This window comes from Neurospora tetraspora (genome assembly GCF_033439725.1).
Source record: "Neurospora tetraspora strain CBS 560.94 chromosome Unknown B0H65scaffold_1, whole genome shotgun sequence".
NCBI classification, from domain to species: domain Eukaryota; kingdom Fungi; phylum Ascomycota; class Sordariomycetes; order Sordariales; family Sordariaceae; genus Neurospora; species Neurospora tetraspora.
In genome coordinates, this window is record NW_026944383.1 from 4,943,059 (window position 1) to 4,964,738 (window position 21,680).

Below are 21,680 nucleotides of genomic sequence, written 5' to 3' on the forward strand. Positions count from 1 at the left end.
ATCCGTGTAAATGCTGCAAAACGAACCATCAGGATATCCGTGCAACAGACGTACACTCCCTTCTCCTTTTCTCAAGCACCCAACTCCAAGCCGTCTTCAGTCTTAGCCAGGCTATAACTGATCCAACAGCCTCCTCCTCCTCCTATCAATGAGCTCCTGCTGCACCTCCTCCATCGTAGGAAGCTCCCACGCCTGTCCATCACCTGTATCGCCCGGCAAAGATTCCCACCCCGGAGGCGGCTCCAACCCAGCCGCCGCCTTCGCCAGGTTCTCGTACGCCTGCCTCTCCCTCGCCGCCTCATACGCCAACAGCTTCTCGTCCTCCTCGCCCGGCGCATACCCATAATACGCCGCATCCACCTGTTTCCTCAAATCGTCTCTCGTCTCCAACGGCTTCTCATCATCCTGCTTCGCCCTCGCCGCCGCCTCAAACAGCTCCTTAACACCGGGTAACTCCCTCGCCCTGCCAAAGTACTTGTACCCCCTCCCTCCACCGGGGATCTCCCTTCCAGCCTCATCATAGACCTTCCCCCCGCTGCGCATGTAGTTCGGCCCGCCCAGGTTGCGGATCTGCACCTCCCACATGTGTTTTTCTCTCATGAGCTTGTTGATTTCATCGTTGAGGTCGCGGATCTGGTAGTCGGAGAGAGCGGGGTCCTGGATGCGGGAGACTTTGCGGGAGATCTCTTTCAGGACTTGGCCTCGCCACTTCTCGCAGGCCGGGATGCTGTCTTGCTCGGTGATGGAGCGCGGGCGGCGCGTGCGCCCGGCGTCGATGATGCCTAGGTCGGCGGCTTGCGCTTCGCGGAAGCGGAAGAGCATCGACTGGGCTTTTTCGGAGTTGCGCGCCTGGGGAGGGGCATTGTTAGTACGGGGATCTTTGTGGTTTGGTGTGATTGAAGGAGCGGAAGGTTGGGCCAAGACGTACCATTTTGGATGGTGATTATATGGGTTGCGCTGGGAGATTGGGTGTTGAAGGGTGTTGTAATTGATAACCTGGACTTGCTCTTGGGACGAGGCAAGTAGGGTCGGCTGGTGATTGAAGGCGCAGTGGGAGGTCTGATTGTGGCCAGCCGTGAACTTTGAAATGTTGTCGGAAATTGAAAGATGATGTACTGGTACAAGAAGGCTGCAAGGCTACGAACGATGCCTCGTTTGCTTGGTGGTGTGGCGTTCTGCGATTGTGGCCCGAGCTCCACTGCAGATGATCATCAATGGGCGCCGCAAGTCGAACGCGTCCTGAATTTCAACCTCCTCCATCCAACAACCGCAGTCGTTCAGTATTTCGCCTTGATCACCTCCCGTCCGAACCAACGACGAATTGAAAGAAGCCTCCGCATGTCGCCTTCACCTTCGTCACCGCAGTATTTACGCGGCTTTGGGCGTCTCGACGAGGCTTTGGTCTGACTCTCACTCAGCTGGGCAGCTCCTTCCACGTCTGGCGATGCGGCGATGCCCGAGGACGCACCTCGCTCTTGCTCTGACTGAGCATGCGAATCGGACGGATATTGCGAAACGTGTCAACATTTTTTCACCATACCTACTTTTCTACTCCTTCGTCTATTTTTTAACCTTTTATTTCCGCAACACCCATCTACCAGCGCCTGGCAACCCTCTTCGAACTCGCAACCACCCCTCCTCAAGTCGCATTTTCAATTCTCGCAAACTCACCCACCACTTCTTCATTACCCTTACCACATCTCTTCTACTCCCGGGGTCCTGCAGTGAAGAAGACCATCACAATCCAGGGTGTCTTGATTCCACCGATAGGGGCATCTTCCCTCTTGAAGGAGTCGACGAACCATCTGGCAGAAGATGAAAGCCCAACAAGAACGGATATCTGAGCAGACCTCTACAGCACCTCTTACCTCATCGCCTCCTCTTTCCCACTTCCCTCATACTTCTACATTCCCCCCCCTCCTCATCATTTCACAATCACACCCATCTGGACAAGTGTACACCTGGTCCTGTGCCCTAGGCCCGGTCCGACTGTCGCTTCAACAGTCTACCCAGCATGAACGTCTCACAGCCAACCTTATAAATCGCCGACTCCTACCTATGGGGTGGTTCTTATCGAAAAGTTAAGAACCCCTTACTCCATGGAAGGACCGGGGCTTGGTTGCCGCAAGGCTGGATGTCCCATCTTGTTTTACAATAATGGGCATCATGTGGGATCCGATCTGCTAGCTGTTGAGGTAAGCAGTCGGCCTAGGCCCAGAGCGGCGAGTCAGTTGGACGGTCCTCTTCACAGTCTTGGAGTAGCTGGACGCGCCGCGCACCGAGCCCTGCTATTGCCGACACGATGCCTGGCTGGGACAGTTACTCCCACCGGAACTCTCGACTTATCCAGCAAGGGTTCGTGTCCGATTGTCAGGGTGAAGCAGAAGGGGTCTGATGTGCTTGCTGCACGGATGTTCTCCTTCGCGCAAGGTACGTTTTCACAGCTACACCATGGTCGTGGGCGGACTGTGTCCTCCTGGCTTTTGTTACCCTCCCCCCCTTCACCTTCACCTTTCCCTCTCTCTGTTTTCATCCCCCGGGTTTCTGTCCGCAGCCCGCAATGACGATAAAACCAAAACCAGAGGTGCGCCGATGCAGGAGGGTACTTTGCTTCTCTCGCTTTCTGTTTCGCGACGGAAAGCTTGTAGGGAGGCAGTGCGCCTCTTTTGTGTCTAGAGCAGCACCGATGACGGGTAAAATTGTAGTTTTCAATCGGAGGGGGTTTGCAGGCAGAGTTTCACTCCTCTGTCTTGGGCCTTGGATTTGAGATGGGGAGAGCCATACACCTTTCCTTTTCTTTTCCCAAACAATGAACACGGAGCTCGGTGATGACCGAATTCCAAAAAGCCAAATTTGCAGGCAGCAGAGCTATAGGTCTACAACAACCTTTCTATCACTGAAAGGGAGATTTGGCTCGTGTTGTCAGTGAGAACTTAAGAGAGCTAATCTGAGGGCCCCCCGTGTCATTGTCATCTGTCATTTTTTTGCTCATTCGTCGTTATTCATTTCCCTGTTTTCTTTTGGTCGCTGTCTCGGACGACAAGGTGTAGCTCTCGCTGACCGTCCCTGAACAACCCATACATGTATACATACGTGCTACGCTAGGGAAATATTTGATTGAGGATAGAGTGTATCATAGTCTTGATGGAACAATGAGAAAAGAAATGATGGAATTGGATTCTAGGCCCTCGCTCCGATGTAGTTTGTGGTGTATTGTCATGTTGGACGTGAGCGACTCGGCCACTGTCCTGTTGAGGATGTTTTAAGGAACTGAAAAGGTTACAACAGGGATGGTTACGATAACAATAGAATTCGTCGCTATTTATGTGGTCTCATCCCTCACTTTGGGAAACCTAGCACATCTAGCCGTTGTTTCTTCCACTGGTATATAGCTGATATATAAGCCACACACAACACAGGTGTATGCTCAGATAGACCCATTGATTTCCATCTTTTCTTTTCGACTCTCTATAACCTATTCCCCAATCTTTTCAAATGCTAACTCACATAAGCAATCCCTCACTCCAAACCTCTATCTACTGCGTCTTCTTAACAGTCACCTTCTTCCCCGCACCAACAGGGGCACTATACATCCAAAGCGCCACAAAGCCCAAAAAGCCCGAGACCGTCGCGCCGATGCCGGCAATCCACGGCCACGCGCCGCTGATGGCGTAGCTGCGCGGCCACTCGTCGTGGGCCATGTGGCGGACGGGGACAGTGTTCTTCTCCTCGATGTTGGACAGGAAGGGGCGCTTGTAGTTGACCATGAAGTTGAAGATGCCGTGCTGGTCCGGGATGGTGAAGACGGTGTGGTAGTGCACGGCGGCCAGGCGGTGCGATTCCTCCTTCAGGTTGAGGCGGTGGAAGGGCGAGAGCATGGAGAACTCGAGCTGGACCTCGTCGGCTTCGGGAACGTTGAAGCCGATCCAGTGGTCCCAGGCGAATTCGGCGAGGGAGATTGTGTAGGACTGTGTGTTCACGGGGAAGGGGTTAGTTTCCTGTCTGTATTTGAGAAGGGCAAAGGGGAAGAGAGAGAGAGAGAGGGAGAGAGGAGATGGAAGTACATACCACATTGTTCTTCACCCGGTACATCGCAGGGTTAGAATCATTCGGCGCCCCTTCCTCCTCCAAGTGGTGCTCCACCCAGTTGACCTTCAGCACGCCAATCTCCTGGAACGTCCAGCCGCTAACGCGCTTGGCGAACTCCCTGTTGAACGTCTGAACGACAGGCTTGCCGCCCAGCTTGGTCACGCTGGCGTCGAACCATTTGTCCTGCAACATCTCGGCCGAGCCGACCACCGTCACGCGCGCGTTGTTGCGCGCCTGGAAGGTCGACACCAGCGAAAGCTGCTGGCCGGCCGCGAAGAGGTCATCCCCGTTAACCGCCTCGGCCTGCTCCTTGGGGTTGTAGCTGTAGGCAGTGCGCGGGGCGCGCAGGATGGGGTTGAGAAGCTGGCCGTTGCCGAGGACGGCGCCGACGCCGCGCGGGAAGGCGATCAGCTTCGTGCCCGCGTCCTCGCTGAAGAAGTCCTTGATGCCGGTGCGGACGGGCTTGGGGGCCGGCAGGAGCAAGACATCGTGCCTGTCGGCGGCGCTGGTGATGTCGTAGTTGAAGTGGTCAACGACGAGGCTGTTGCGGTCGGTGGGCAGGGTGATGTCGAGCTCGGAGAGGAGGGAGACGAGCGAGGTGGGCGTGGTGGTGTTGGCGCTGAGGGCGAGCAGGATGTTGCCCTGGGCGTTGACGAAGTCGTGGAGGGTCTTGGGCGTCAGGTTGGGGCCGAGACCCTTGGTGTGGACGGGCAGGAAGAGGACGTGGTCGTAGGTGCGCTCGCCTAGGTTGAAGAGGTTCAGGGAGTCGCTCTTTGGTGTTTCGTAGGTGATCTTGAATTCTCGTTCTAGAATGGACAGCTTGATTAGCACAGCCGTCCCGATCTATCCGTTTGGCCGTCTAACACAGCATTGGGGTTGCTTTACTGACCTTCTAGGTCAGCGAAGAACTTGGAGTAGGTGGCCTTGTCTGCGACATCGTCCAGGACAACCAGCAACCTGTTGCCAGATGTGCTGATGGCAGCCACTACGCTCGCTAGCGCAAGCAACAGGAAGGATAATAGCGTCCTCATGATTCGTCCCTTGTTGTAGTTGGATCCGGGAAGAAAATGAAGGACTCCAGGAACTCAGCACATGGGAATTGGTAAGGTATTTGGGTTGAAGTTTGTAATTCTTTCCCCCGGTTCAATGCTGTCGTTCACGCAAGGAAAGTAGCTTCCAGCATACGTAGCCGTTTGCCAAGACCTTCCCGATTGACCCTGGACGAGTCCACCGGCGCTGAGAAGCTGAGGGAGAGCAACCCCCCTGTTTGGTACCTCTATACCTTGGATTGTGGCTCGAGCTTCCTTCGAGCTTCGTGGGCGGGCGAACGAAGCGCCAAGCCAGACAAGCGTGGGACAACCCCGGTCAGCAAAGTGGGACCGTCGTGGATTGCGCCGCAATTGAACTTCATGGAACCTCCCGGCGGGCGACGGCACACGCACGGCCTTCCATCTCGAGTCTCGAAATCGCGGGACAGCAGCTGCCGAAGCTCTCAAACGACGCCCAACGCCGACGCCGACGCCGAAGATAGCGAACGAGATCGTGTTTACCCTCATTTGACAGGTCACAGTCAGAGTTAGAGGTATGTCGACCTACGCTCCAGCATTAACTTCCGCACCGCAATCGCAGTTCCAATCTCCATCGTCAACCAGTGTCCTTGCTCGTAACTCACACCCACTACGTCCACTCTCCACGAACTCCACCAACCCCTTCGAGTCCACGAGTCAGTTTCACTAACACCCTCCCCCGTTGCGCCCGTCACCATAGAAACGAAACGACAACAAAACAAACACCGATAAACAACAATGTCCGGCACACTCCCTCACTTCTGGGCCCAGCCCTTCCGCTACCTACGCTGGTCGGCCCGCGAGAAGCCGGCCTACTTCTACTCGTGCGTGATCGCCGGGCTCGGCCCGGTCTTCCTGACGGTGGTGCCGCCTGTGCGCAAGTACTTTGGGGATGTCAACCCGGCGTTGATTCCTGTTACTTATCCTAGTACGTTTTCTACGTCTACCTTTCTTTTACTTCTTACATTGCATTTTGGGTTCGGCAAGGTTCGATAATATGGAGGAGAAGAAGAAGAAGAAGAAGAACGAGAGACCGGGAAGGCTAATTAATGTGTACTTGGAAATAGTTCCCACCGGCCCTAGGAAGCAACTTACGGGTTTTGATGATGATACCGAGGAGGCATAGATAGAGAAGGACGGAGGTGGCCGATGGATAGGTAATGGTTCGGTTTTGTGCTGAAAGCCTGGATGAGAGAGAGAAAAAGACAACTAAGCGGATAGACAGGACGCTCTTGCTGTGAACATAAAGGACTACAGAAACTTTTTAGACGACGCAGACGGCGGGGAGTCTGGAGGAATATCAGAATACAGGATGATATATACCAGATGAGACAAGATCGACTGACTGGCTTTCCTTTGCCTTTGCTCTCCACAAGAGGTTGCCGCTGGGAGATGGGATGAGCGGGACGGGATTATACACATTGTGTGCTATAAGACTTCATAAGGTCAAGATATTTGACTATGGATACCTCTAGGCAGGTAACAACGAGAAAGGCTTTTGAGGTCTATACAATAGGTACTCTCCCGGCAGATGAAATGATCCAAGAGCGTACGCTATCAATACTCGCAATCAACAACTTTTCCAACTATTTCCGTGGCATGTCAATTCTATATACCCTCCCTACTTGCTTACTTGCTTGCTTTTCCCAATGCCGAAAAAGCCACCACCAGACAAATGCAAACCGCTTTTCCCATAGAGGTATCTATGCTTTTCCATTCATCAGAACTACTCCACCTCCTCCTCTATCACCCAGATATCTTCTAACAGCTTACCGCCTTCGCCTTCGCCTCTTCTTTTCCAAACCCTGATATATACAACATCATCACACTATCGTTCTCGCTGAATCAAGTTCCACTCATACTATAACAACCTCTCGTTAGCATCATGTCCTCATTCAATCAAGCGACTCAATCAAAGAAAAGCAAAAACTCACCACCCGCCCATCATCATCCCCCGTATAAACACAACTCGGCATCGGTGTAATACACGTAATCGCCGCCTCCACATTTGCGCCCGTCTCGCTCTTGGTATTGACATGATCCAGTCTCCTGACCAGCTCCAACACCCACATACTGCTGCTGCCTCCCGAGCCGCCTCCCGAGGAGGAGGCCTTCTTATTAGAATCCACCGTCTTCCTCCACACATTCACCCTCCCTCGCTTGTGGCCGGTAAACACCAGGTTCTCCTCCACCCACTCGTTCCCGCCGCCGCCGACGGTGCTGGTGCTGGTGCCTTCGTAGAAGGCGCACGAGTGGATGTAGTCGTTCGTGTCACCCTCGGAACACACGTTTTGGTCGAGGATGAGCTCGCCGTTGAGCGTGTAGAGCAGCACGTTCGGTCCGCTGCAGAGCATGATCTCGCCCGTGACGTCGTGGATGCGCGCGCACTCGACTGGTCTAGCGAGCGGGAGTTTGCGGATGAACTCGAGGCGGTTGAGGTCCCAGAGTAAGGAGATGCCGTCTTGGGAGACGGTGACGAAGGTGCTGAAGGCCTTGGACACGGCGATGGTGGTCACGGGCGTTTTGTGTCCGAATAGCGACGAGCGCGGCACCAGCTCGACGGGTTTGCCGGGGCTGGACTGGACTGTGTACACGGACACGACGCAGTCTTCACCCGCGGTGATGAGGGTCTTGGAGTCGGCGAAGGTCAGGGTGGAGATCTGCCCGATGTGCAGGTTCTCGAAGAGGCCGGCGGGCTTGCGGTCGTTGGTGAAGAAGAACCGCACGCTGCCGTCGGCGTAGCCCCATTCGAGGAACTTGTCGTATTGCGGGGGCAGGTTCAGACGGAACGGCGAGGCGCAGAGCAGGCGGTCGAGCTTGGGTGCGTAGATCAGGGACGATACGCGCTCGTGGCTGTCAAGAAGGGGGTGTGGCTGCTTGGTCAGAGCGTGGACAGAGGTGTCCAGCCTCTTTATGGGACACCTGGCGTGCTCGCGAGCGGGATGGGGTTTGGTGAACGCCTGGTGCGGCGTCTGGCCAAAGTTGTGGATAATATTCGTCGCAATCAGGCGCTCCTGGGGATCGGAGATGTTATCCAGGTCTGTGCCGCCCTTGTATGATAGCGGATGGAACACATTGCAAGCTTCCACCGCCGCATCTCCGCGCTGCTTGTATCCGAAAACAAGATCAATCCATTGATGAAGCCGCTGACTAACATACGGGCTCTCGAGCGCTTCACGGTTTTTGGCGATGAAGATCTTGGGATCCCCCTTAGCCCACGGTGGCAGGATGACATTATCAACCTTGCCGCCATCGCCCTGGCGGGTGCCAAAGTTGTACCCGTTGATGTTGGTCAGAAACTCGGGAAGGTAAAAGAACTCGGGAGTCAGTTCACGAACGTCGGTACCGTTGTCTCTTGAAGCGGATGCCCAAGCACCTTCGATCGAGTAGAATAATCTGTCAGCGTGGTCAAACGAGCCACCCTGCATCAGGATGAATGTCTGCACGAAAGGTGGCAGACGAATCAAGTATGACGAAACGATCATGGCTGATGAGTAGTGAGTACCGTAGTGGTAAGGTTGTTCGTCCATCTCAGCCAAGCTTTGGTACTTGGCTATGAAGGTATCCATGCGGCTCTTCGTCTGAGCGCCCATGGGCTTCGAGAGATCTCTGAACGTGGCCGGATCATTGAGATCGAGTTCCTCGCTGGTATAATCTGCCAGAACCCAGGGGAAGACGGGATACTGTGTGAGATCATTGAAGGTCCTGCCAGCCATAGTGTTGACCAGCATCAGATAGTGAAAATTGGAGATCTCGCCCTTCTGCCACTTCCTCATCATAGGGTTCCAGGCAGAAGAGTTGAAGATGCTTCCAAACTTGGCACCCAAAGTCTGTGGCGCCTCTTCACTGAACTTGAGACTTTCAAGGCGCCAGGCATCCTCGGGCGTGGGTAGCAAGTTGGGCCCATTGCTATGAGGCGTCTTGTTCATCATCCGGCTGTAGATCTCGTCTCTCATGGCAGAATTGAGAGCTGTAAACAGGTAACTCCTACCATCGGTGAAGAAAATCTCGATGGCCACATCGCGGAAGAGGAAGCGACGTTTTGAAACACTAAGAACATCCTGCCACCTCCAGCTGCGCGACACCTGATCGGTACGGTTCTGGCCTTGCCTACGGTCATTGCTCTGACCGGAGATCATGACCGAGAAAGGGTCTCGGTCTTCCGGAGGTGCCTGCCAGACATTGATGATCTCTCCATCGGGGCTCTGGAAGAGGTTATCCATCAAGTACAGGGCTTCTTTGCCGATAATCAGTATACCCTCGGATGCATCTAAACCAATAATGCGAGAGATGTTGTAGACGTTCTGCACCGTGTCACCCTGCTGTAGTCGCCGCATGACCTTCCGATTCTTGTCTTCAAAGGCATCGTCTTCCTGTTCGTTAGGGTCATCCACAAGCTCGTAGTCATCCTCCGGTAAAACGCTTTGTTGGTCTGACTCGCCTGGCGCGAGTTTGGGCGCTAGGTTTGTGTTAGAGTCACTTGAGGGCTCAGCTCCGGTCCTGCTCTGCGGCTGGGCGACGGACGAAGGCGCGCGGCTCCTACGACCGGAGGACGAGCTGTCACCCGCAGCTAGGCTTGAAGCCGGAGCGCCGCTGCCAGCGTTCCCCCTTGGTTGATAGTCCGGTTGCTGCTGGGCAGCATAATCGGGGAGCAGGCGAAGACGCATGCGATTCCGACCCTCTGTGCGATCAAGCTTCCATTTGATTTTCTGCTCCCTGGCAAACACCGCTCCAGGCCGATACAGTTCGCGCTCCATCTTTGTGAAGGATGAAGCCAAGAAAGCGTTATCATCCTGCTGGTCCTGCTGGAGCCTCTGGTGTTTGAAATGTTCGGTAAAGTAGATGCTCTTCATCCAGGCGTTATTGCTCATCTCATGCCGAAGCAAGATGCTATCGCGCTCCATGGCTTCGCTATGCCATTGTCTGAGTTTGTCCTTACGGTTCCTCATCCGCGACCTGGCGGTGTCTGCTGTGCGCTGGTTTTCACCACGCACATAGTCCTCCCATGTCTTGGACATGCCACCAAAGAACAAGATATCGAGGGACGAACGATGACTGTCCACCCACTCGAGGAAAGATAAATCATCCAGCTGGGTGAGCCTTCTGAATCCCCTGGCTAGTGGCTGTTGATCAGGGCTCATAAACTGACGGAACAGCATCGATGACTCCTCAGGCTTCTGGACAAGCATTATCCGCCACAACATCGCTGCCATGAGACGGATTGGCTCGCGGGTGTCGACCAGCTTGTTGTAAAACTGATACCAGAGAAGCTTCATGAAGTCGTCATCGAGATTCAAGCAGTTTAGAAGGACAGCTTGCCAGTAGAGGAGTTTCTCCATAATCGATGTGGCTTCTTGGTCAGTGGTCTGCGGGTCGTCCATGTCGGATAGCTTCAACAGAACAAGCTTCAGGAATGTTGTTCTGATGGTATTGACCGCAGAACTGCAAAGTCGGACACTTTTTGTGCTTGAGACATCTGGCCGCTGTAGATACTCCAGCAGTGTTCCAGTAAAATCAAGCATAGTCTCAGCGCCGTTGATGAACCAGCCCTCAAAGATGGCCTCTGCCATGTGCATGTTGAGGCGTGACATGTTCTGCAAAACCCTAGGTTCCAAAAGGGCCTTCTGGTCCAGCTGAACGGCGTTTCTCAGCTGAGTGATGGCATTGCGTAAGATATAGGTTTCGAAGTACGCCTGATGCTCCTGGAAGCCCGGCGGAACCTTGAGGAAGAGGCTGAATCCCGTGAAGTCTTTACGCGACAATATCTGATCGTTGAACACGCTGATGATGAGTTCCAGGATGCCCTCCAGAACCACATTGCTTACTTGCTGAGTGGCAACCTTCTTCTTCGGGGACATGATATGGTTGAGGCGGGAAGGCGGAGGTGACATGGGTTGGTCTTGAGCAACGAGGATAAAAGACGAGGGCCTGCGTAAAGGTGTACCGCGACTTTGTCCCGGTGAAGGGGTTGGCTGCTCAGCCACAGCAGTATTGGTCGTTCGCACGATCGGAGTGGCTGTTGATGATGACCCGGCCACTGGCCGAATGATCACATCAACTCCGTCGAAATTGAGCGAGGAGTCCTTAGATCCAAGTTCAGTTTCGGGAGAGACTGGGTCAGCACTGACGACAATGGGATACAAAGCAGATAGAAGTAGCCGAACATAGTCTGATGCCAACGTGAAATCACGAAAGCTCTCAGATCGGCTATACATATCTGCCATGAAACGGACAACTGTTTGCAAAATGCTCGCGTGATTGGCGACTCTTTCTTTATCGGGCATGGGGGCTCCTGGAAATCTTTGGTTAGTAAGGACAATGAAAAAAAGGCAGGATCAAGCTTACTTCTGGATTCAAGTGCCTGGCCCAACTCCATAGATCTAGCTCTAGGTCTCGTATGAACCGCAGCTAGATTGCCCCCAAATGTGGCGGCCCCGCTGTGTTCGGCTGCTGGTGAGTCCGGATCATCCTGATACCTAAGAATATCCCTAAGGCCGTGCTGCAGCATGGCAGTCATGACCGGGAGCACATCTGGGTATACTACTTTGCTGTCTCCAAATATCTCCAAGAGGCTGAAGAAGTCAAACGACTTGTCAAAGTCGATTTGGGCGACATCGTATCCAAAGAGGATACTGAAGAGGATGGCCCAAAGAGTGGGAATGTCCCACCAGTGTTTTAACCGATGTGCCATAATCCAAAAGCCACCGGTCTTAGAGGCGAACTTAGCTGTGTAACTGGTGGGTTGGGTGACAAGTAGACGAGCGAGGATCTTGCACCCATAGACAACGATTTCGGGATCGTTTTCGGCGAGCAGGTAGAGTAGCCACTGGCTCGTCGTCAGCACGAACTCCTTTTCTGAGCCCTTGATATCAATCACCTTGTTGGTCACCGTCTTGGCAAACCTGCTAATGTCCACCAAGTTGTTCTTTTCGCAGAGGATCCTGGTGTACATCTCCAGCATCTTCACGCCGAGCTGCTTTCGTGTGAGCATCCTCGACCCATTGCTGGAAGACGGCCCGCTATATTCGGGAGAAAGTCGTTTGGCGGTATAAGGGCCGGGGCCGGGGGTGACTGATCGACTAGCTGAAGAAAGGGCTCTTGGTGTTCGCGGCAATGAGTTTGCAGGAGTATGGAAGGTATAAGTGATGAAAAGCGCAAGAGAGCGATAAACTTCGGAACTATAACTACACCTGACCAAGGCCTCGAATGAGGTCAGGAAGTGTGGTAAGATGTCTTCGGAGATGGTTTCCGTCTTCAAAGCGTCTAATAGCCGCTTGATGATACCTGTATCGAGGGTAGTGAGTTCCACAAGATCATTTCTCAAAGGGATGGAAGGCCACAACGTACGCATGCGTAGAAGTCTACGACTGTTGAATTGGTGGTGCTTGCTGTTTACCGCAAACGTAACAAACTGCTTGTAGTATAGCTCCTGTATAATGGATGCAGATTTGCGCCAGAAGTCGGGGTCGATCAAAAGGATGCGATAGGCAAGAGGGTTCACGATAAACGACTCAATGGGGTCAGCATGATTATAGCCAACAAAACTGAGCACAAGGCTCAGCAACTGAAAGGTGAGCCTGGTCTTCTCATCGGGGCTCAGTGAGAGCCCCCATGAAGGATTGTCAGAAGCAGAGACGCCATATCCCAGTTTGGCACGTAGTAACATGCTCAGGATGGCATAGCCATTGTCTCGTTCCATTGCCTCGCTGTTTCTCCAGCTATGAGTGATGCAGTGGAGCATTATCTCAACGGCACGCACGAGGTCATCGCCTGTGGTGGTCCGCTCAACAATCTTGAGAGCAACGGGTGTGAAGCCGGCCAAGCGCCAAAGGTTGTCGTCGAAGTAGTAGGGAGTAGCAAGGATCGGGTCGCCGGTAAGAACTCCAGAACCATTAGCTCTTATCAACGCATCATTAATGCAGGACACGGCTCCGTTTATCGCAACAGAAGTCCCATTCTTAGTGGTTGAGTGCAATAAGTTGGTGACGGAGTGCCGAGAAAGAGATCGAAACAGCGTTGTTTCCATAAACTTTCCATCGGTTCGGAACACAGCTCGTGGAAGTATACTCAGCAAAACCTTGTGCTCCGGGACGATGGTTCCAGCCTTGTCCCTGATAGCTCTCAAGATGTCCGACACCTCATCTTTGCCAGGATGGAAGATTTCATTTCGCAAACCCAAAGCAGCCGAGGCCTCGTAAGTCTGGAAGCTACCAAGACAATCCTGGAAGTTACCTTGGTAACGAGGTCCCAGTCGGTAGTGTACAGCCAAGAGATCGTCACTCAGGACATCTTCGAACAAGTGAGCAGAAGCGAGTGACCACTTTGAGTGTACAAGTCCCGGGCCGACTTGAGTTGCCAAGTCCCGAGGAGTGCCCAAGAAGGCTTGCACGGGGTTCGTTTTGTTGGCATTGGACGTGAAGGATGCGAAGCTGTCGGTACTGGCGTTGGAAATTGGAGGTGTGCTCGGGTATGATGACCGTATCTGTTCGGCGAACTCTCCATTTACAAAAAGACTCGCTTTGCTCGTCGTCAGAGCCTTGGGCTTCCGGTGAACGATGGCAATATGGTACCACCGATTTGGCTTGAATACGACCGACTTGAATCTGACACTGGGTCTTGAAGACGTTACTGACGTTTGAAGGATGAAATTCTTTGTATCTTTCTCTAGGTACGCCAAGAGGAAACATGTTTGGGTAGAGTCGAAGACCCCAAATAGCGTTGTATGAGACTTGGGATCAAATCTGTCAACACGGACCCAAGCAGTGAAGGTATATCCAGGCGCTGATTGTGGCGGGAAGGTTCTACCGAGACTAGGTAGCACGATAGAGGCATGGCCATGGAGCGAGAGGTCAAACTGCACAAATGGAGGGCCATTGTGCTTTTCTGACATGTCCACGCAAAACTCGGACATGACAGCGTCCTGGCGAGAGAGCAAGAACTGGGCATCTGCAAGCTCGTCAATTCCAAGCGATATCAGCTGTCTGCACAGCCATGTAGCGTTTTCCTGCTCTGCCTCTGCAAGCAGGCGGTTCTCGGAAAAGAGCACGCGGAAAAGCCGGGACAGTATGCCAGTTCCATGAATGGCCGTTAAGTTGAAGAACGAGACAGAGGCAACGCGTGACAAAGCCGTCAGCACAATCATGGAAGCATGGCTGGCCGCAGCACCCTCAGTTCTTGGAATGGACTCCCAAAATCCCACAATCGTCCGGATGATCTCTGGATTCTGAACAACAGTTGTCGGTCCAATAATGGCTATCAACCTCTCCCGAATAATGAGCCAGCGCATAGCTTCTGTGGGTTGTAGTTCCACCTCCTGTTTTTGTCCCTGAACTTCATCCTGTTTATTCGGTTCGGGCTCGGTTGGCGTCTGTTCGAGTGATTTTCCTTCTTCGGCGACGGAGCGGCACAGCTCGTCGAAACGCTGATCATCGAGGGAAAAGGAAAGCAGTTTTCCAAACAACTGGCAGTTTGTCCAGAGGTCCGAGTCGCCTCCTCCAACCCCAATGCTGGCAATAATTTGTTCCAAGGCCTCCCAACCTCCACCTTCAACCTTGTCCTGGAAATAACGTCTATTGCCGGGATGTCCGCGGAAAAGAGCCGATATGGTGGCCAGGATAACATGTATCAAATCGAACAAGCCAACACGCTCGGCTTCGGTGCGCTTTTGCGGGTTATAGAAGCCGGAGAATGATCGCAGGACATCGAGAAGGGTCTGGAAGCCGCGCAGATGGCGGAAGTCGTCTTGTGGTGGGGAGGGAGGTCGCGCTGCTGCTATATGTTGGTGTATGCTTCTTATATGGTCTATCAGCTCGTCTATGTTGGGAAAACCGCTGGCGCCCGGCGCTCTCGTCGTAGCTACAAGACGGTCGAGGAGGCTCTGGAGCACTTCGGCCGCTTTCGAGGTCTGGACCGCCGAAGCCGAGGTCGACGACCGGTAGCGGCGTGATCGCACGGCGAGCATCGTGTAGTCTATAGTACAGTCGTGGGTCGGCGACGAATGTGTGTTTGTATAATCATGTATCAAGTGCGAAAGCGAGTCGACGTTTCGAAGTCCCCAGCACCCAGCGCGGGTCTAGGGGTATGTCCAGGACGGCCTTCATGGAAAGGCAACGGAGCAATCTCGAAAATGGTCTGAGGAGAGCCCTCACAGCACCATCCTCAGCTCAATGCTCAACGTACCAGAGGTCGTCGGTCCAGCCTCCTTGAAACTAAAAAGAAGTTAAGATGGACGGCTGCGATGTCGTGTTGTCGTCTTGTCTGGCAAAGGCGGGGTGGCCGACTCGGGACACCAAGAGGAAAGAACAAGCACAGGTTGGAAAAGCTGGTTGGAATATAGTATCACAAGAAGATAGGATTGCTGGTCTGTTACTTTTTTCTGCGTGTTGTTTCTGTGATGCCTACCACGCGTCCCTATCCAAGGTGCGGGTCGTTGTGCAAATAAGATTGAAGCTCCTTCTCGTGTTCAGCCTCGAGCTAGGAAAGTGGACGGTTTCCATTGCGGCTTCTCCTTCCGTTCCAATGACAGCGAGCCCCTGTGTTGTTGGTGCGGTCCAGTGGCCCAGTGGCATCATTATAGTGGATAGCCTTCTGCCGGCAGGAGAGCTCAGGCTGGAAGTGGAAGCGAGAGGGGTAGCCCGGGCCACCTGTGGCGGTGCCTGCCTAAGGGGCTTCTCTCCCGCCTAAAACGGACTTCATTGCGCAACACCTAAATTGCCCGTCTTCAGGTCTGTCATTCTCGCGAGATTTTGACCTTGGCCAAATCTGGACTTGGAACTGAGCAATTTGGCCCGGGATATTAACAAACCAGTACATTTAACAGCGCTAGGTGGACGCAATGCGGGACAAAAGCCCGCTCTTCCAGTTCAATCTAATGACTCTGGTATGACAAGTCTGGCAATTGACTCTTGTTGACTCTTCACGGTCGATACCTCTATGCATTTCCACTTGGTGGTAAGTGAACTCGAAACTGTCTTCAATATCATGATCCGACGATGCCGATGAAGTTGGACTGACTCGCACTAAAACAGCTTGATATTTCCCCTTTTGGCGAGATATCGATACCGCGGGCTGGCTGACGATCTCGTAGCATCATCGTTGCAAAAGATGAACAAAGTTGAGATCCTGTTGCATAGGTAAGCGGACAAGCCGAGGCTTATTTCGACAAGATGTTCACAACAACCTCGACCAATAAACACCGTCGCACACCTACAATGCCTAGTCATTTCGCAACACCCATCTTATGGAGCGTTTACCTTCAACTGCTGTGGTTGCCGATTTTGGATGACGAGCTGGCTTGGGGCTCGTTATGTCCAGTCTGCAGAGCGTCTTCACTCTCGGATCATAGAGGTAGACTAGTACCTCTATGTAGCCGAGGTAGACCTTCAAGACTCTGGCCTTTCTCTTTGGACGATTCTAACTCTGAAACAATGGGCTGTCAGTAACACTTTATCTCATTGGCAAGGCTTTCCCACAAAATGCACGTGAGTGTCGTTATTGACCGCTTCCTGATATGGTGAGTCGCCAGCGCACCCGAAAGCTAAAAGGGCAGACCGCTTTCTGGGCAGGATTCCCACAGTTATCTCCACGGGGTAGTGTACGCTCCGGCGTCTCAAGTCAACATTGACAGTTTTTATTGTCATTGCAGAGCCTGAAGACAGAAAATGAACAAACCGAGTCTTTACTCACTTTTAGTTACAGCGTACTGTAGAACCATTTCCAACAAGAAACAGCTCTCTGAAACACTTGCAAACCATCCCAACAACAGCTCTTCCAAGGCAGTTGAGGCAGTCTGTTGCCTGAATGACCCATTACATCATCCCTTCCGGGATACTGATTGGTAGCTGATAACGGCCGAAACCGATAACGAACCCTGGTCGACCCCAGGCTCCACTTACGCGACACACTGCTTGCTTCGACGTGCCTGCGTGTTAATGCGCCATTCATTGTCCACCCATCCAACGTACCACTCGCGTTCCTGGACTAACGCGACAGAGTGCCTGGATTACGGGGCTGATATCTCCAATCGCTCGTCTCATACCTCACCGCTTCCGCTTTCGAGGGAACCAGACGAGCACGCAAAATGCAACCTGAAAAGCGGTGATTCCAGGCCCCGGAGGGTTATTTGCTGGCAGATAGCGCTATGATGTAATCGCTGTCGAGTCCCAGAGCCATCAAGGTTCCGGCTTCAGCGGGCTAAGCTTGTCCGAGGCCGCAAGGGTCCATTGGCCGTGGCAGCCGCCGACGGGAGCCTGACCACTCCAAAACACAGCGGAAGTCTGACAAGATGGCATTGTCCAAGAGCTCGGTTTGTCGTCGTCGTCGTCGTCGTCCTTGCTGCAACTGAATTGGATGCATTGATAAAGCCATCAAAGGCGTGAGCCACCCGAGCGAAACTCACTCTTCTGGTGCAACACAGTGAGATATGACCGCTGTCACCTCCGGTCTGGTGCTCAGCATCAACTGAGTCAGAAGGGCTGGTAAGGGCCCGGGGGTGCTGTGTTGATTGTGTGGGGGACAAGGAGCATCCTACAATCTGGCACGTGCCGTATGCCAGATGACCACTTTGAACTCCAGTTCCGGTGCGGAGATCCCCCGCCCCCTGGCTTCCACTTGGCATGCTGGCAAGCTGGATTGGATTCGTAAGGACAGTGTCGGATCGCTTGCAAAAAGACAAATCATTGGGATCAGTCGGTGACCTGCTTAGCGAGCTGATACTGATGAAGCGAGGCGAGACAGTTGAGTTGAGAGGACATCTCTCTCGCTAGTCTGCCCAGATCAAGGTACCATATGCACAGTATCAATCCGTTCGACAGGCATGCCTATATCAAGGTGGAAACAGTGTCTCACCTGTCATGGTACGGTTGCGGTTACTCACAGCCTCGGGCCCTCGGAGGCAACTTCAAGGTCCTGAAGCTCCGAAGCTCAATATAGCTTCGACAAATCAAACAACGGGATGACCCCCGACCCTCTCAAACCGATACGACAGGGCGTGACCACAGGTGTGGTTGGCGGTTGACGATCTGGATGGCAGCCTTGCTGGGGAAGCGTCGCAGGTCGGATGTCCATATCGAGATACTGTAGTGTATAGGATAAGCTTAGTGTAGTGCGTACAACGGGTGGGAATCCGCTCCGTTTGTTGTCACCTTTCCAGGCCCGTAGAGGTGTCATTCACAACAAGCAATCAACACACCTCGGGCACCTCTACAAAGCACTTACCATCGAGCCATCCCATCCATCCGGTACCGGGAATGCGGCGACTTTTGCTTCGGTGTTGGCCATCGTTAGTCCTCTTCTCGAAGCGTTCGATTGTTGACGTGTCGAAACCAATGCAGGAGGTCTGAATCTCCTTGCATCTCTTGCTGGTTGTCGTTCCCGAGTCTCGACGAAAGCCAAGCTGATTGACCGGGGCAGTGGACTGGGATTGAGTGATTGACTGATAAGCCGCGACGTGACCGCTCTTATCGGTCGGATGCAGGCCTGTTGCCCCTTGTGGAGCAGGCGCGGGCTCACACCATTGGTCGCTCCGCCTTTAGCTAGTCCCATTCGGGTTAGGGATGGGCGTCCCCAGCTTGGGTGCCTGCGGGTTGACAGGAGGTTCCCTGAGGCAGCAACCCACCAGCACCAGGCCGTGCACGCTTACGCATCCGTCCTGGAGGTGTTCTTTATCAGGACCTCCTTCCCGTGCTTCCTCGCCTTCCCTTCTTCTTTCCCCTTCATCCGCCTGGCTCCCCCCATCCCTTCTCCCATCATCATCATCATCAGCCAACGACTGAGGAATCTCGCCGTTGTCGGTTTATCCTTCTTTTCATTCACATCCAGTTTGCATCTTCTTTGAGGTCGTAGGCCAAACCGACTTCGCACCGTTCCTTTCGTTGGTATCGGTAATCACAACAACATGAGAGGCCTTCTCGCTCTATCGCTAGCAGCCTGTGCTGCGGCGGCCCCAGCAGTCAGCCATGAGTCGATCCATGGCGATGCCGCTCCCATTCTTTCGTCCTCCAACGCCGAGGTCGTTCCCAACTCCTACATCATCAAGTTCAAGAAGCACGTCACCGATGACAAGGTTTCGGACCACCACACATGGATCCAGAAGATCCACTCCTCCCGCATGGATCTGAAGAAGCGTAGTCAGATCCCCATGGTCGACGACGTCTTCCGCGGACTCAAGCACACATACAAGATTGGCCAGGACTTCATGGGCTACTCGGGTCACTTCGACGAGGACACCATTGAGGCTGTTCGCAGGCACCCCGATGTAAGTTACAACACAACGCCACCACCACGGGCAGCTCTGAAATCTTACTAACACGCTTCCCAAACAGGTCGAGTACATCGAGCGTGATAGCGTCGTCCACACAATGAGCATGTCGGAGGATGTCGATGCCGAGGGCAAGTGCGACAGCGACATCGAGAAGTCCGCTCCTTGGGGCTTGGCTCGTATCTCGCACCGTGATACTCTGAGCTTTGCTACCTTCAACAAGTACCTCTATGCCGCTGAGGGTGGCGAGGGTGTCGATGCTTATGTTATCGACACCGGCACCAACGTCGAGCACGTTGACTTCGAGGGCCGTGCCAAGTGGGGCAAGACCATCCCCAACGGCGATGCTGACGTCGATGGCAACGGTCACGGTACTCACTGCTCCGGCACTATCGCTGGCAAGAAGTACGGTGTTGCCAAGAAGGCCAACGTCTATGCCGTCAAGGTCCTCCGCTCTAACGGCTCTGGTACCATGGCTGATGTCGTTGCCGGTGTTGAGTGGGCTGCCAAGTCCCATATCGAGCAGGTCAAGGCTGCCAAGGATGGCAAGCGCAAGGGCTTCAAGGGTTCCGTCGCCAACATGTCCCTTGGTGGTGGCAAGACCCAGGCTCTCGATGACACTGTTAACGCCGCTGTCTCCGTCGGCATTCACTTCGCCGTCGCTGCTGGCAACGACAACGCTGATGCTTGCAACTACTCTCCTGCTGCTGCTGCCAAGGCCGTCACCGTCGGTGCCAGCGCCATTGATGACAGCCGTGCCTACTTCTCCAACTATGGCAAGTGCACTGACATCTTCGCTCCCGGTCTCAGCATTCTCTCCACCTGGATCGGCAGCAAGTATGCCACCAACACCATCTCTGGCACTTCCATGGCCTCTCCCCACATTTGCGGCCTTCTCGCCTACTACCTTTCTCTTCAGCCTTCCAGCGACTCTGACTACTCTCTCGCTGAGATCTCCCCCGAGAAGATGAAGGCCAACCTTCTCAAGACTGCCACTGTCGGTGCCCTCAGCGACATGCCCCGTGACACCCCCAACCTCCTCGCCTGGAACGGTGGTGGCTGCAGCAACTACTCTGCCATCGTTGAGGCTGGCAGCTACAAGGCCACCCCCAAGGCCAAGTCTGACAAGATCTCGTCCGTCTCTGAGCTTGAGAAGGCTATTGAGCACGACTACGAGGTCATCTCCGGCAAGGTCGTCAAGGGTGTCTCTTCCCTCTCCGGCAAGGCTGAGAAGCTCTCGGAGAAGATCCACAACATGGTTGAGGAGGAGCTCAAGCAGTTCGTCGAGGAGATCGCTCTCTAAAGTGATGAAGACTTTTTAATAGCGTGTCATGATTAGCGCAATGACTATGACTGGGCTTTTCAGATGCCCCCTTTGGTATTAGGTTGGGACGAGCACTGCTCTGGGTTTTGGGATAGGTTTCGGATGGGCGTGGGACAGCCCCGGGAGTTTTCATGTACAGTATGCACAATATGGGTCACTGATGAGTTTGGGATGGGCATGCATTTTCGTACGTAATCAGGTACTATCTATCGATCATGAGAAACACAAGGTTATTTTGCCTTTGATACAATGATTCTTCTCCCTACTTGTCATTTGTGTTTTATTCAATTGTTCAATATGTACCAGCCATGGTGTTTTCGCGTATCTGTGTTATTCTCGGTTCGGCTCTTGAACCCCTGAGGCGATCCAAGGTACGTATCCCGGTATTCTATCTTGAGCGTCTTCCATCGTGCACTCCACTGACATCCTAGATGTAGCTCATCTCAACGGAATCTCCCACTTGGAAGCTCGTTCTTTCTAGAATTCGAATTGATCAAGGCAGGTACAAACCCATTCGCGCTTTCCACCAGTGACCGGCATTGCGTGATAGCAATCGCAGCGGTGCGCCTTCCTCGAAATTCAAGGATTCTCTCTTCAACGCCAGAATCCCGTCGGTTCCGACCTCGGTCATCATGACTTCCCGACTTCTTTTCTGGCGAGTGCTCTTATCATCACTGCACACAAAAGGGCTTCAATGGCGATTTCCTTACAAGATCTCGTCGGGTTTTCCCTCATCTCTTTGGGATTTCACTCCCGTGCCAAGTTGCTCCATCAAAGCTCTTGTGTCCGGTGTCGCCGATCCAAACGACCTCATTTCGCCTGAAATAGGGTTAGATGCACAGCTTTACGGCGGATCAATCACGAGGCTATCGCTTGCCAATTCGCAATCATCGAAAGCTCTTATAATTACTCTTCCCCTTACCCTTTTATACGTCTAAAAAAA

The 21,680-nt window shown here is 53.4% G+C and overlaps 5 protein-coding genes across 5 annotated transcripts; 2 read left to right on the forward strand and 3 right to left on the reverse strand.

The window, feature by feature from the left end:
- Positions 1 to 111: 111 nt before the first annotated feature.
- On the reverse strand, positions 112 to 2,453 carry B0H65DRAFT_505287 (Isy1-like splicing factor; the record flags this gene model as incomplete). Its single annotated transcript, XM_062827981.1, has 2 exons — positions 112 to 849; positions 2,451 to 2,453. 2 exons carry the CDS (start codon positions 2,451 to 2,453, stop codon positions 112 to 114), a joined length of 741 nt encoding a protein of 246 aa, XP_062686745.1.
- An 837-nt stretch (positions 2,454 to 3,290) lies between these two features.
- Positions 3,291 to 5,370, reverse strand: B0H65DRAFT_451773 (Dolichyl-diphosphooligosaccharide-protein glycosyltransferase 48kDa subunit). Its single transcript, XM_062826072.1, has 3 exons — positions 4,979 to 5,370; positions 4,069 to 4,895; positions 3,291 to 3,968 (listed from the first exon to the last, which is right to left on the reverse strand). The coding sequence occupies exons 1-3, from the start codon at positions 5,118 to 5,120 to the stop codon at positions 3,537 to 3,539; spliced, it is 1,401 nt and encodes a 466-aa protein (XP_062686746.1). The 5' UTR covers positions 5,121 to 5,370; the 3' UTR covers positions 3,291 to 3,536.
- Positions 5,371 to 5,418: 48 nt separating this feature from the next.
- B0H65DRAFT_451779 (NADH:ubiquinone reductase 9.5 kda ubiquinone-binding protein) lies at positions 5,419 to 6,659 on the forward strand. The gene is made up of 2 exons (XM_062826073.1): positions 5,419 to 6,084; positions 6,224 to 6,659. The coding sequence occupies exons 1-2, from the start codon at positions 5,895 to 5,897 to the stop codon at positions 6,280 to 6,282; spliced, it is 249 nt and encodes an 82-aa protein (XP_062686747.1). The 5' UTR covers positions 5,419 to 5,894; the 3' UTR covers positions 6,283 to 6,659.
- Positions 6,660 to 15,609, reverse strand: B0H65DRAFT_451784 (uncharacterized protein). Its single transcript, XM_062826074.1, has 5 exons — positions 12,504 to 15,609; positions 12,034 to 12,440; positions 11,502 to 11,982; positions 7,091 to 11,448; positions 6,660 to 7,017 (listed from the first exon to the last, which is right to left on the reverse strand). The coding sequence occupies exons 1-5, from the start codon at positions 15,115 to 15,117 to the stop codon at positions 6,985 to 6,987; spliced, it is 7,893 nt and encodes a 2,630-aa protein (XP_062686748.1). The 5' UTR covers positions 15,118 to 15,609; the 3' UTR covers positions 6,660 to 6,984.
- A 2,961-nt stretch (positions 15,610 to 18,570) lies between these two features.
- On the forward strand, positions 18,571 to 20,987 carry B0H65DRAFT_451789 (peptidase S8/S53 domain-containing protein). The gene is made up of 2 exons (XM_062826075.1): positions 18,571 to 19,410; positions 19,478 to 20,987. Exons 1-2 carry the CDS (start codon positions 19,051 to 19,053, stop codon positions 20,714 to 20,716), a joined length of 1,599 nt encoding a protein of 532 aa, XP_062686749.1. The 5' UTR covers positions 18,571 to 19,050; the 3' UTR covers positions 20,717 to 20,987.
- Positions 20,988 to 21,680: the final 693 nt, after the last annotated feature.

Coding starts and splice junctions, on each gene's coding strand:
- B0H65DRAFT_451773 (XM_062826072.1), bottom strand. CDS start 5,120: ATGAGGACGCTATTATCCTTCCTGTTGCTTGCGCTAGCGAGCGTAGTG. Junction 4,896..4,978: donor GTTCTTCGCTGACCTAGAAG/GTCAGTAAAGCA, acceptor TGTCCATTCTAG/AACGAGAATTCAAGATCACC. Junction 3,969..4,068: donor ACCGGGTGAAGAACAATGTG/GTATGTACTTCC, acceptor GTGAACACACAG/TCCTACACAATCTCCCTCGC.
- B0H65DRAFT_451779 (XM_062826073.1), top strand. CDS start 5,895: ATGTCCGGCACACTCCCTCACTTCTGGGCCCAGCCCTTCCGCTACCTA. Junction 6,085..6,223: donor GATTCCTGTTACTTATCCTA/GTACGTTTTCTA, acceptor ACTTGGAAATAG/TTCCCACCGGCCCTAGGAAG.
- B0H65DRAFT_451784 (XM_062826074.1), bottom strand. CDS start 15,117: ATGCTCGCCGTGCGATCACGCCGCTACCGGTCGTCGACCTCGGCTTCG. Junction 11,983..12,033: donor CCAAGACGGTGACCAACAAG/GTGATTGATATC, acceptor ACGACGAGCCAG/TGGCTACTCTACCTGCTCGC. Junction 11,449..11,501: donor CCAGGCACTTGAATCCAGAA/GTAAGCTTGATC, acceptor AAAGATTTCCAG/GAGCCCCCATGCCCGATAAA.
- B0H65DRAFT_451789 (XM_062826075.1), top strand. CDS start 19,051: ATGAGAGGCCTTCTCGCTCTATCGCTAGCAGCCTGTGCTGCGGCGGCC. Junction 19,411..19,477: donor CTGTTCGCAGGCACCCCGAT/GTAAGTTACAAC, acceptor CTTCCCAAACAG/GTCGAGTACATCGAGCGTGA.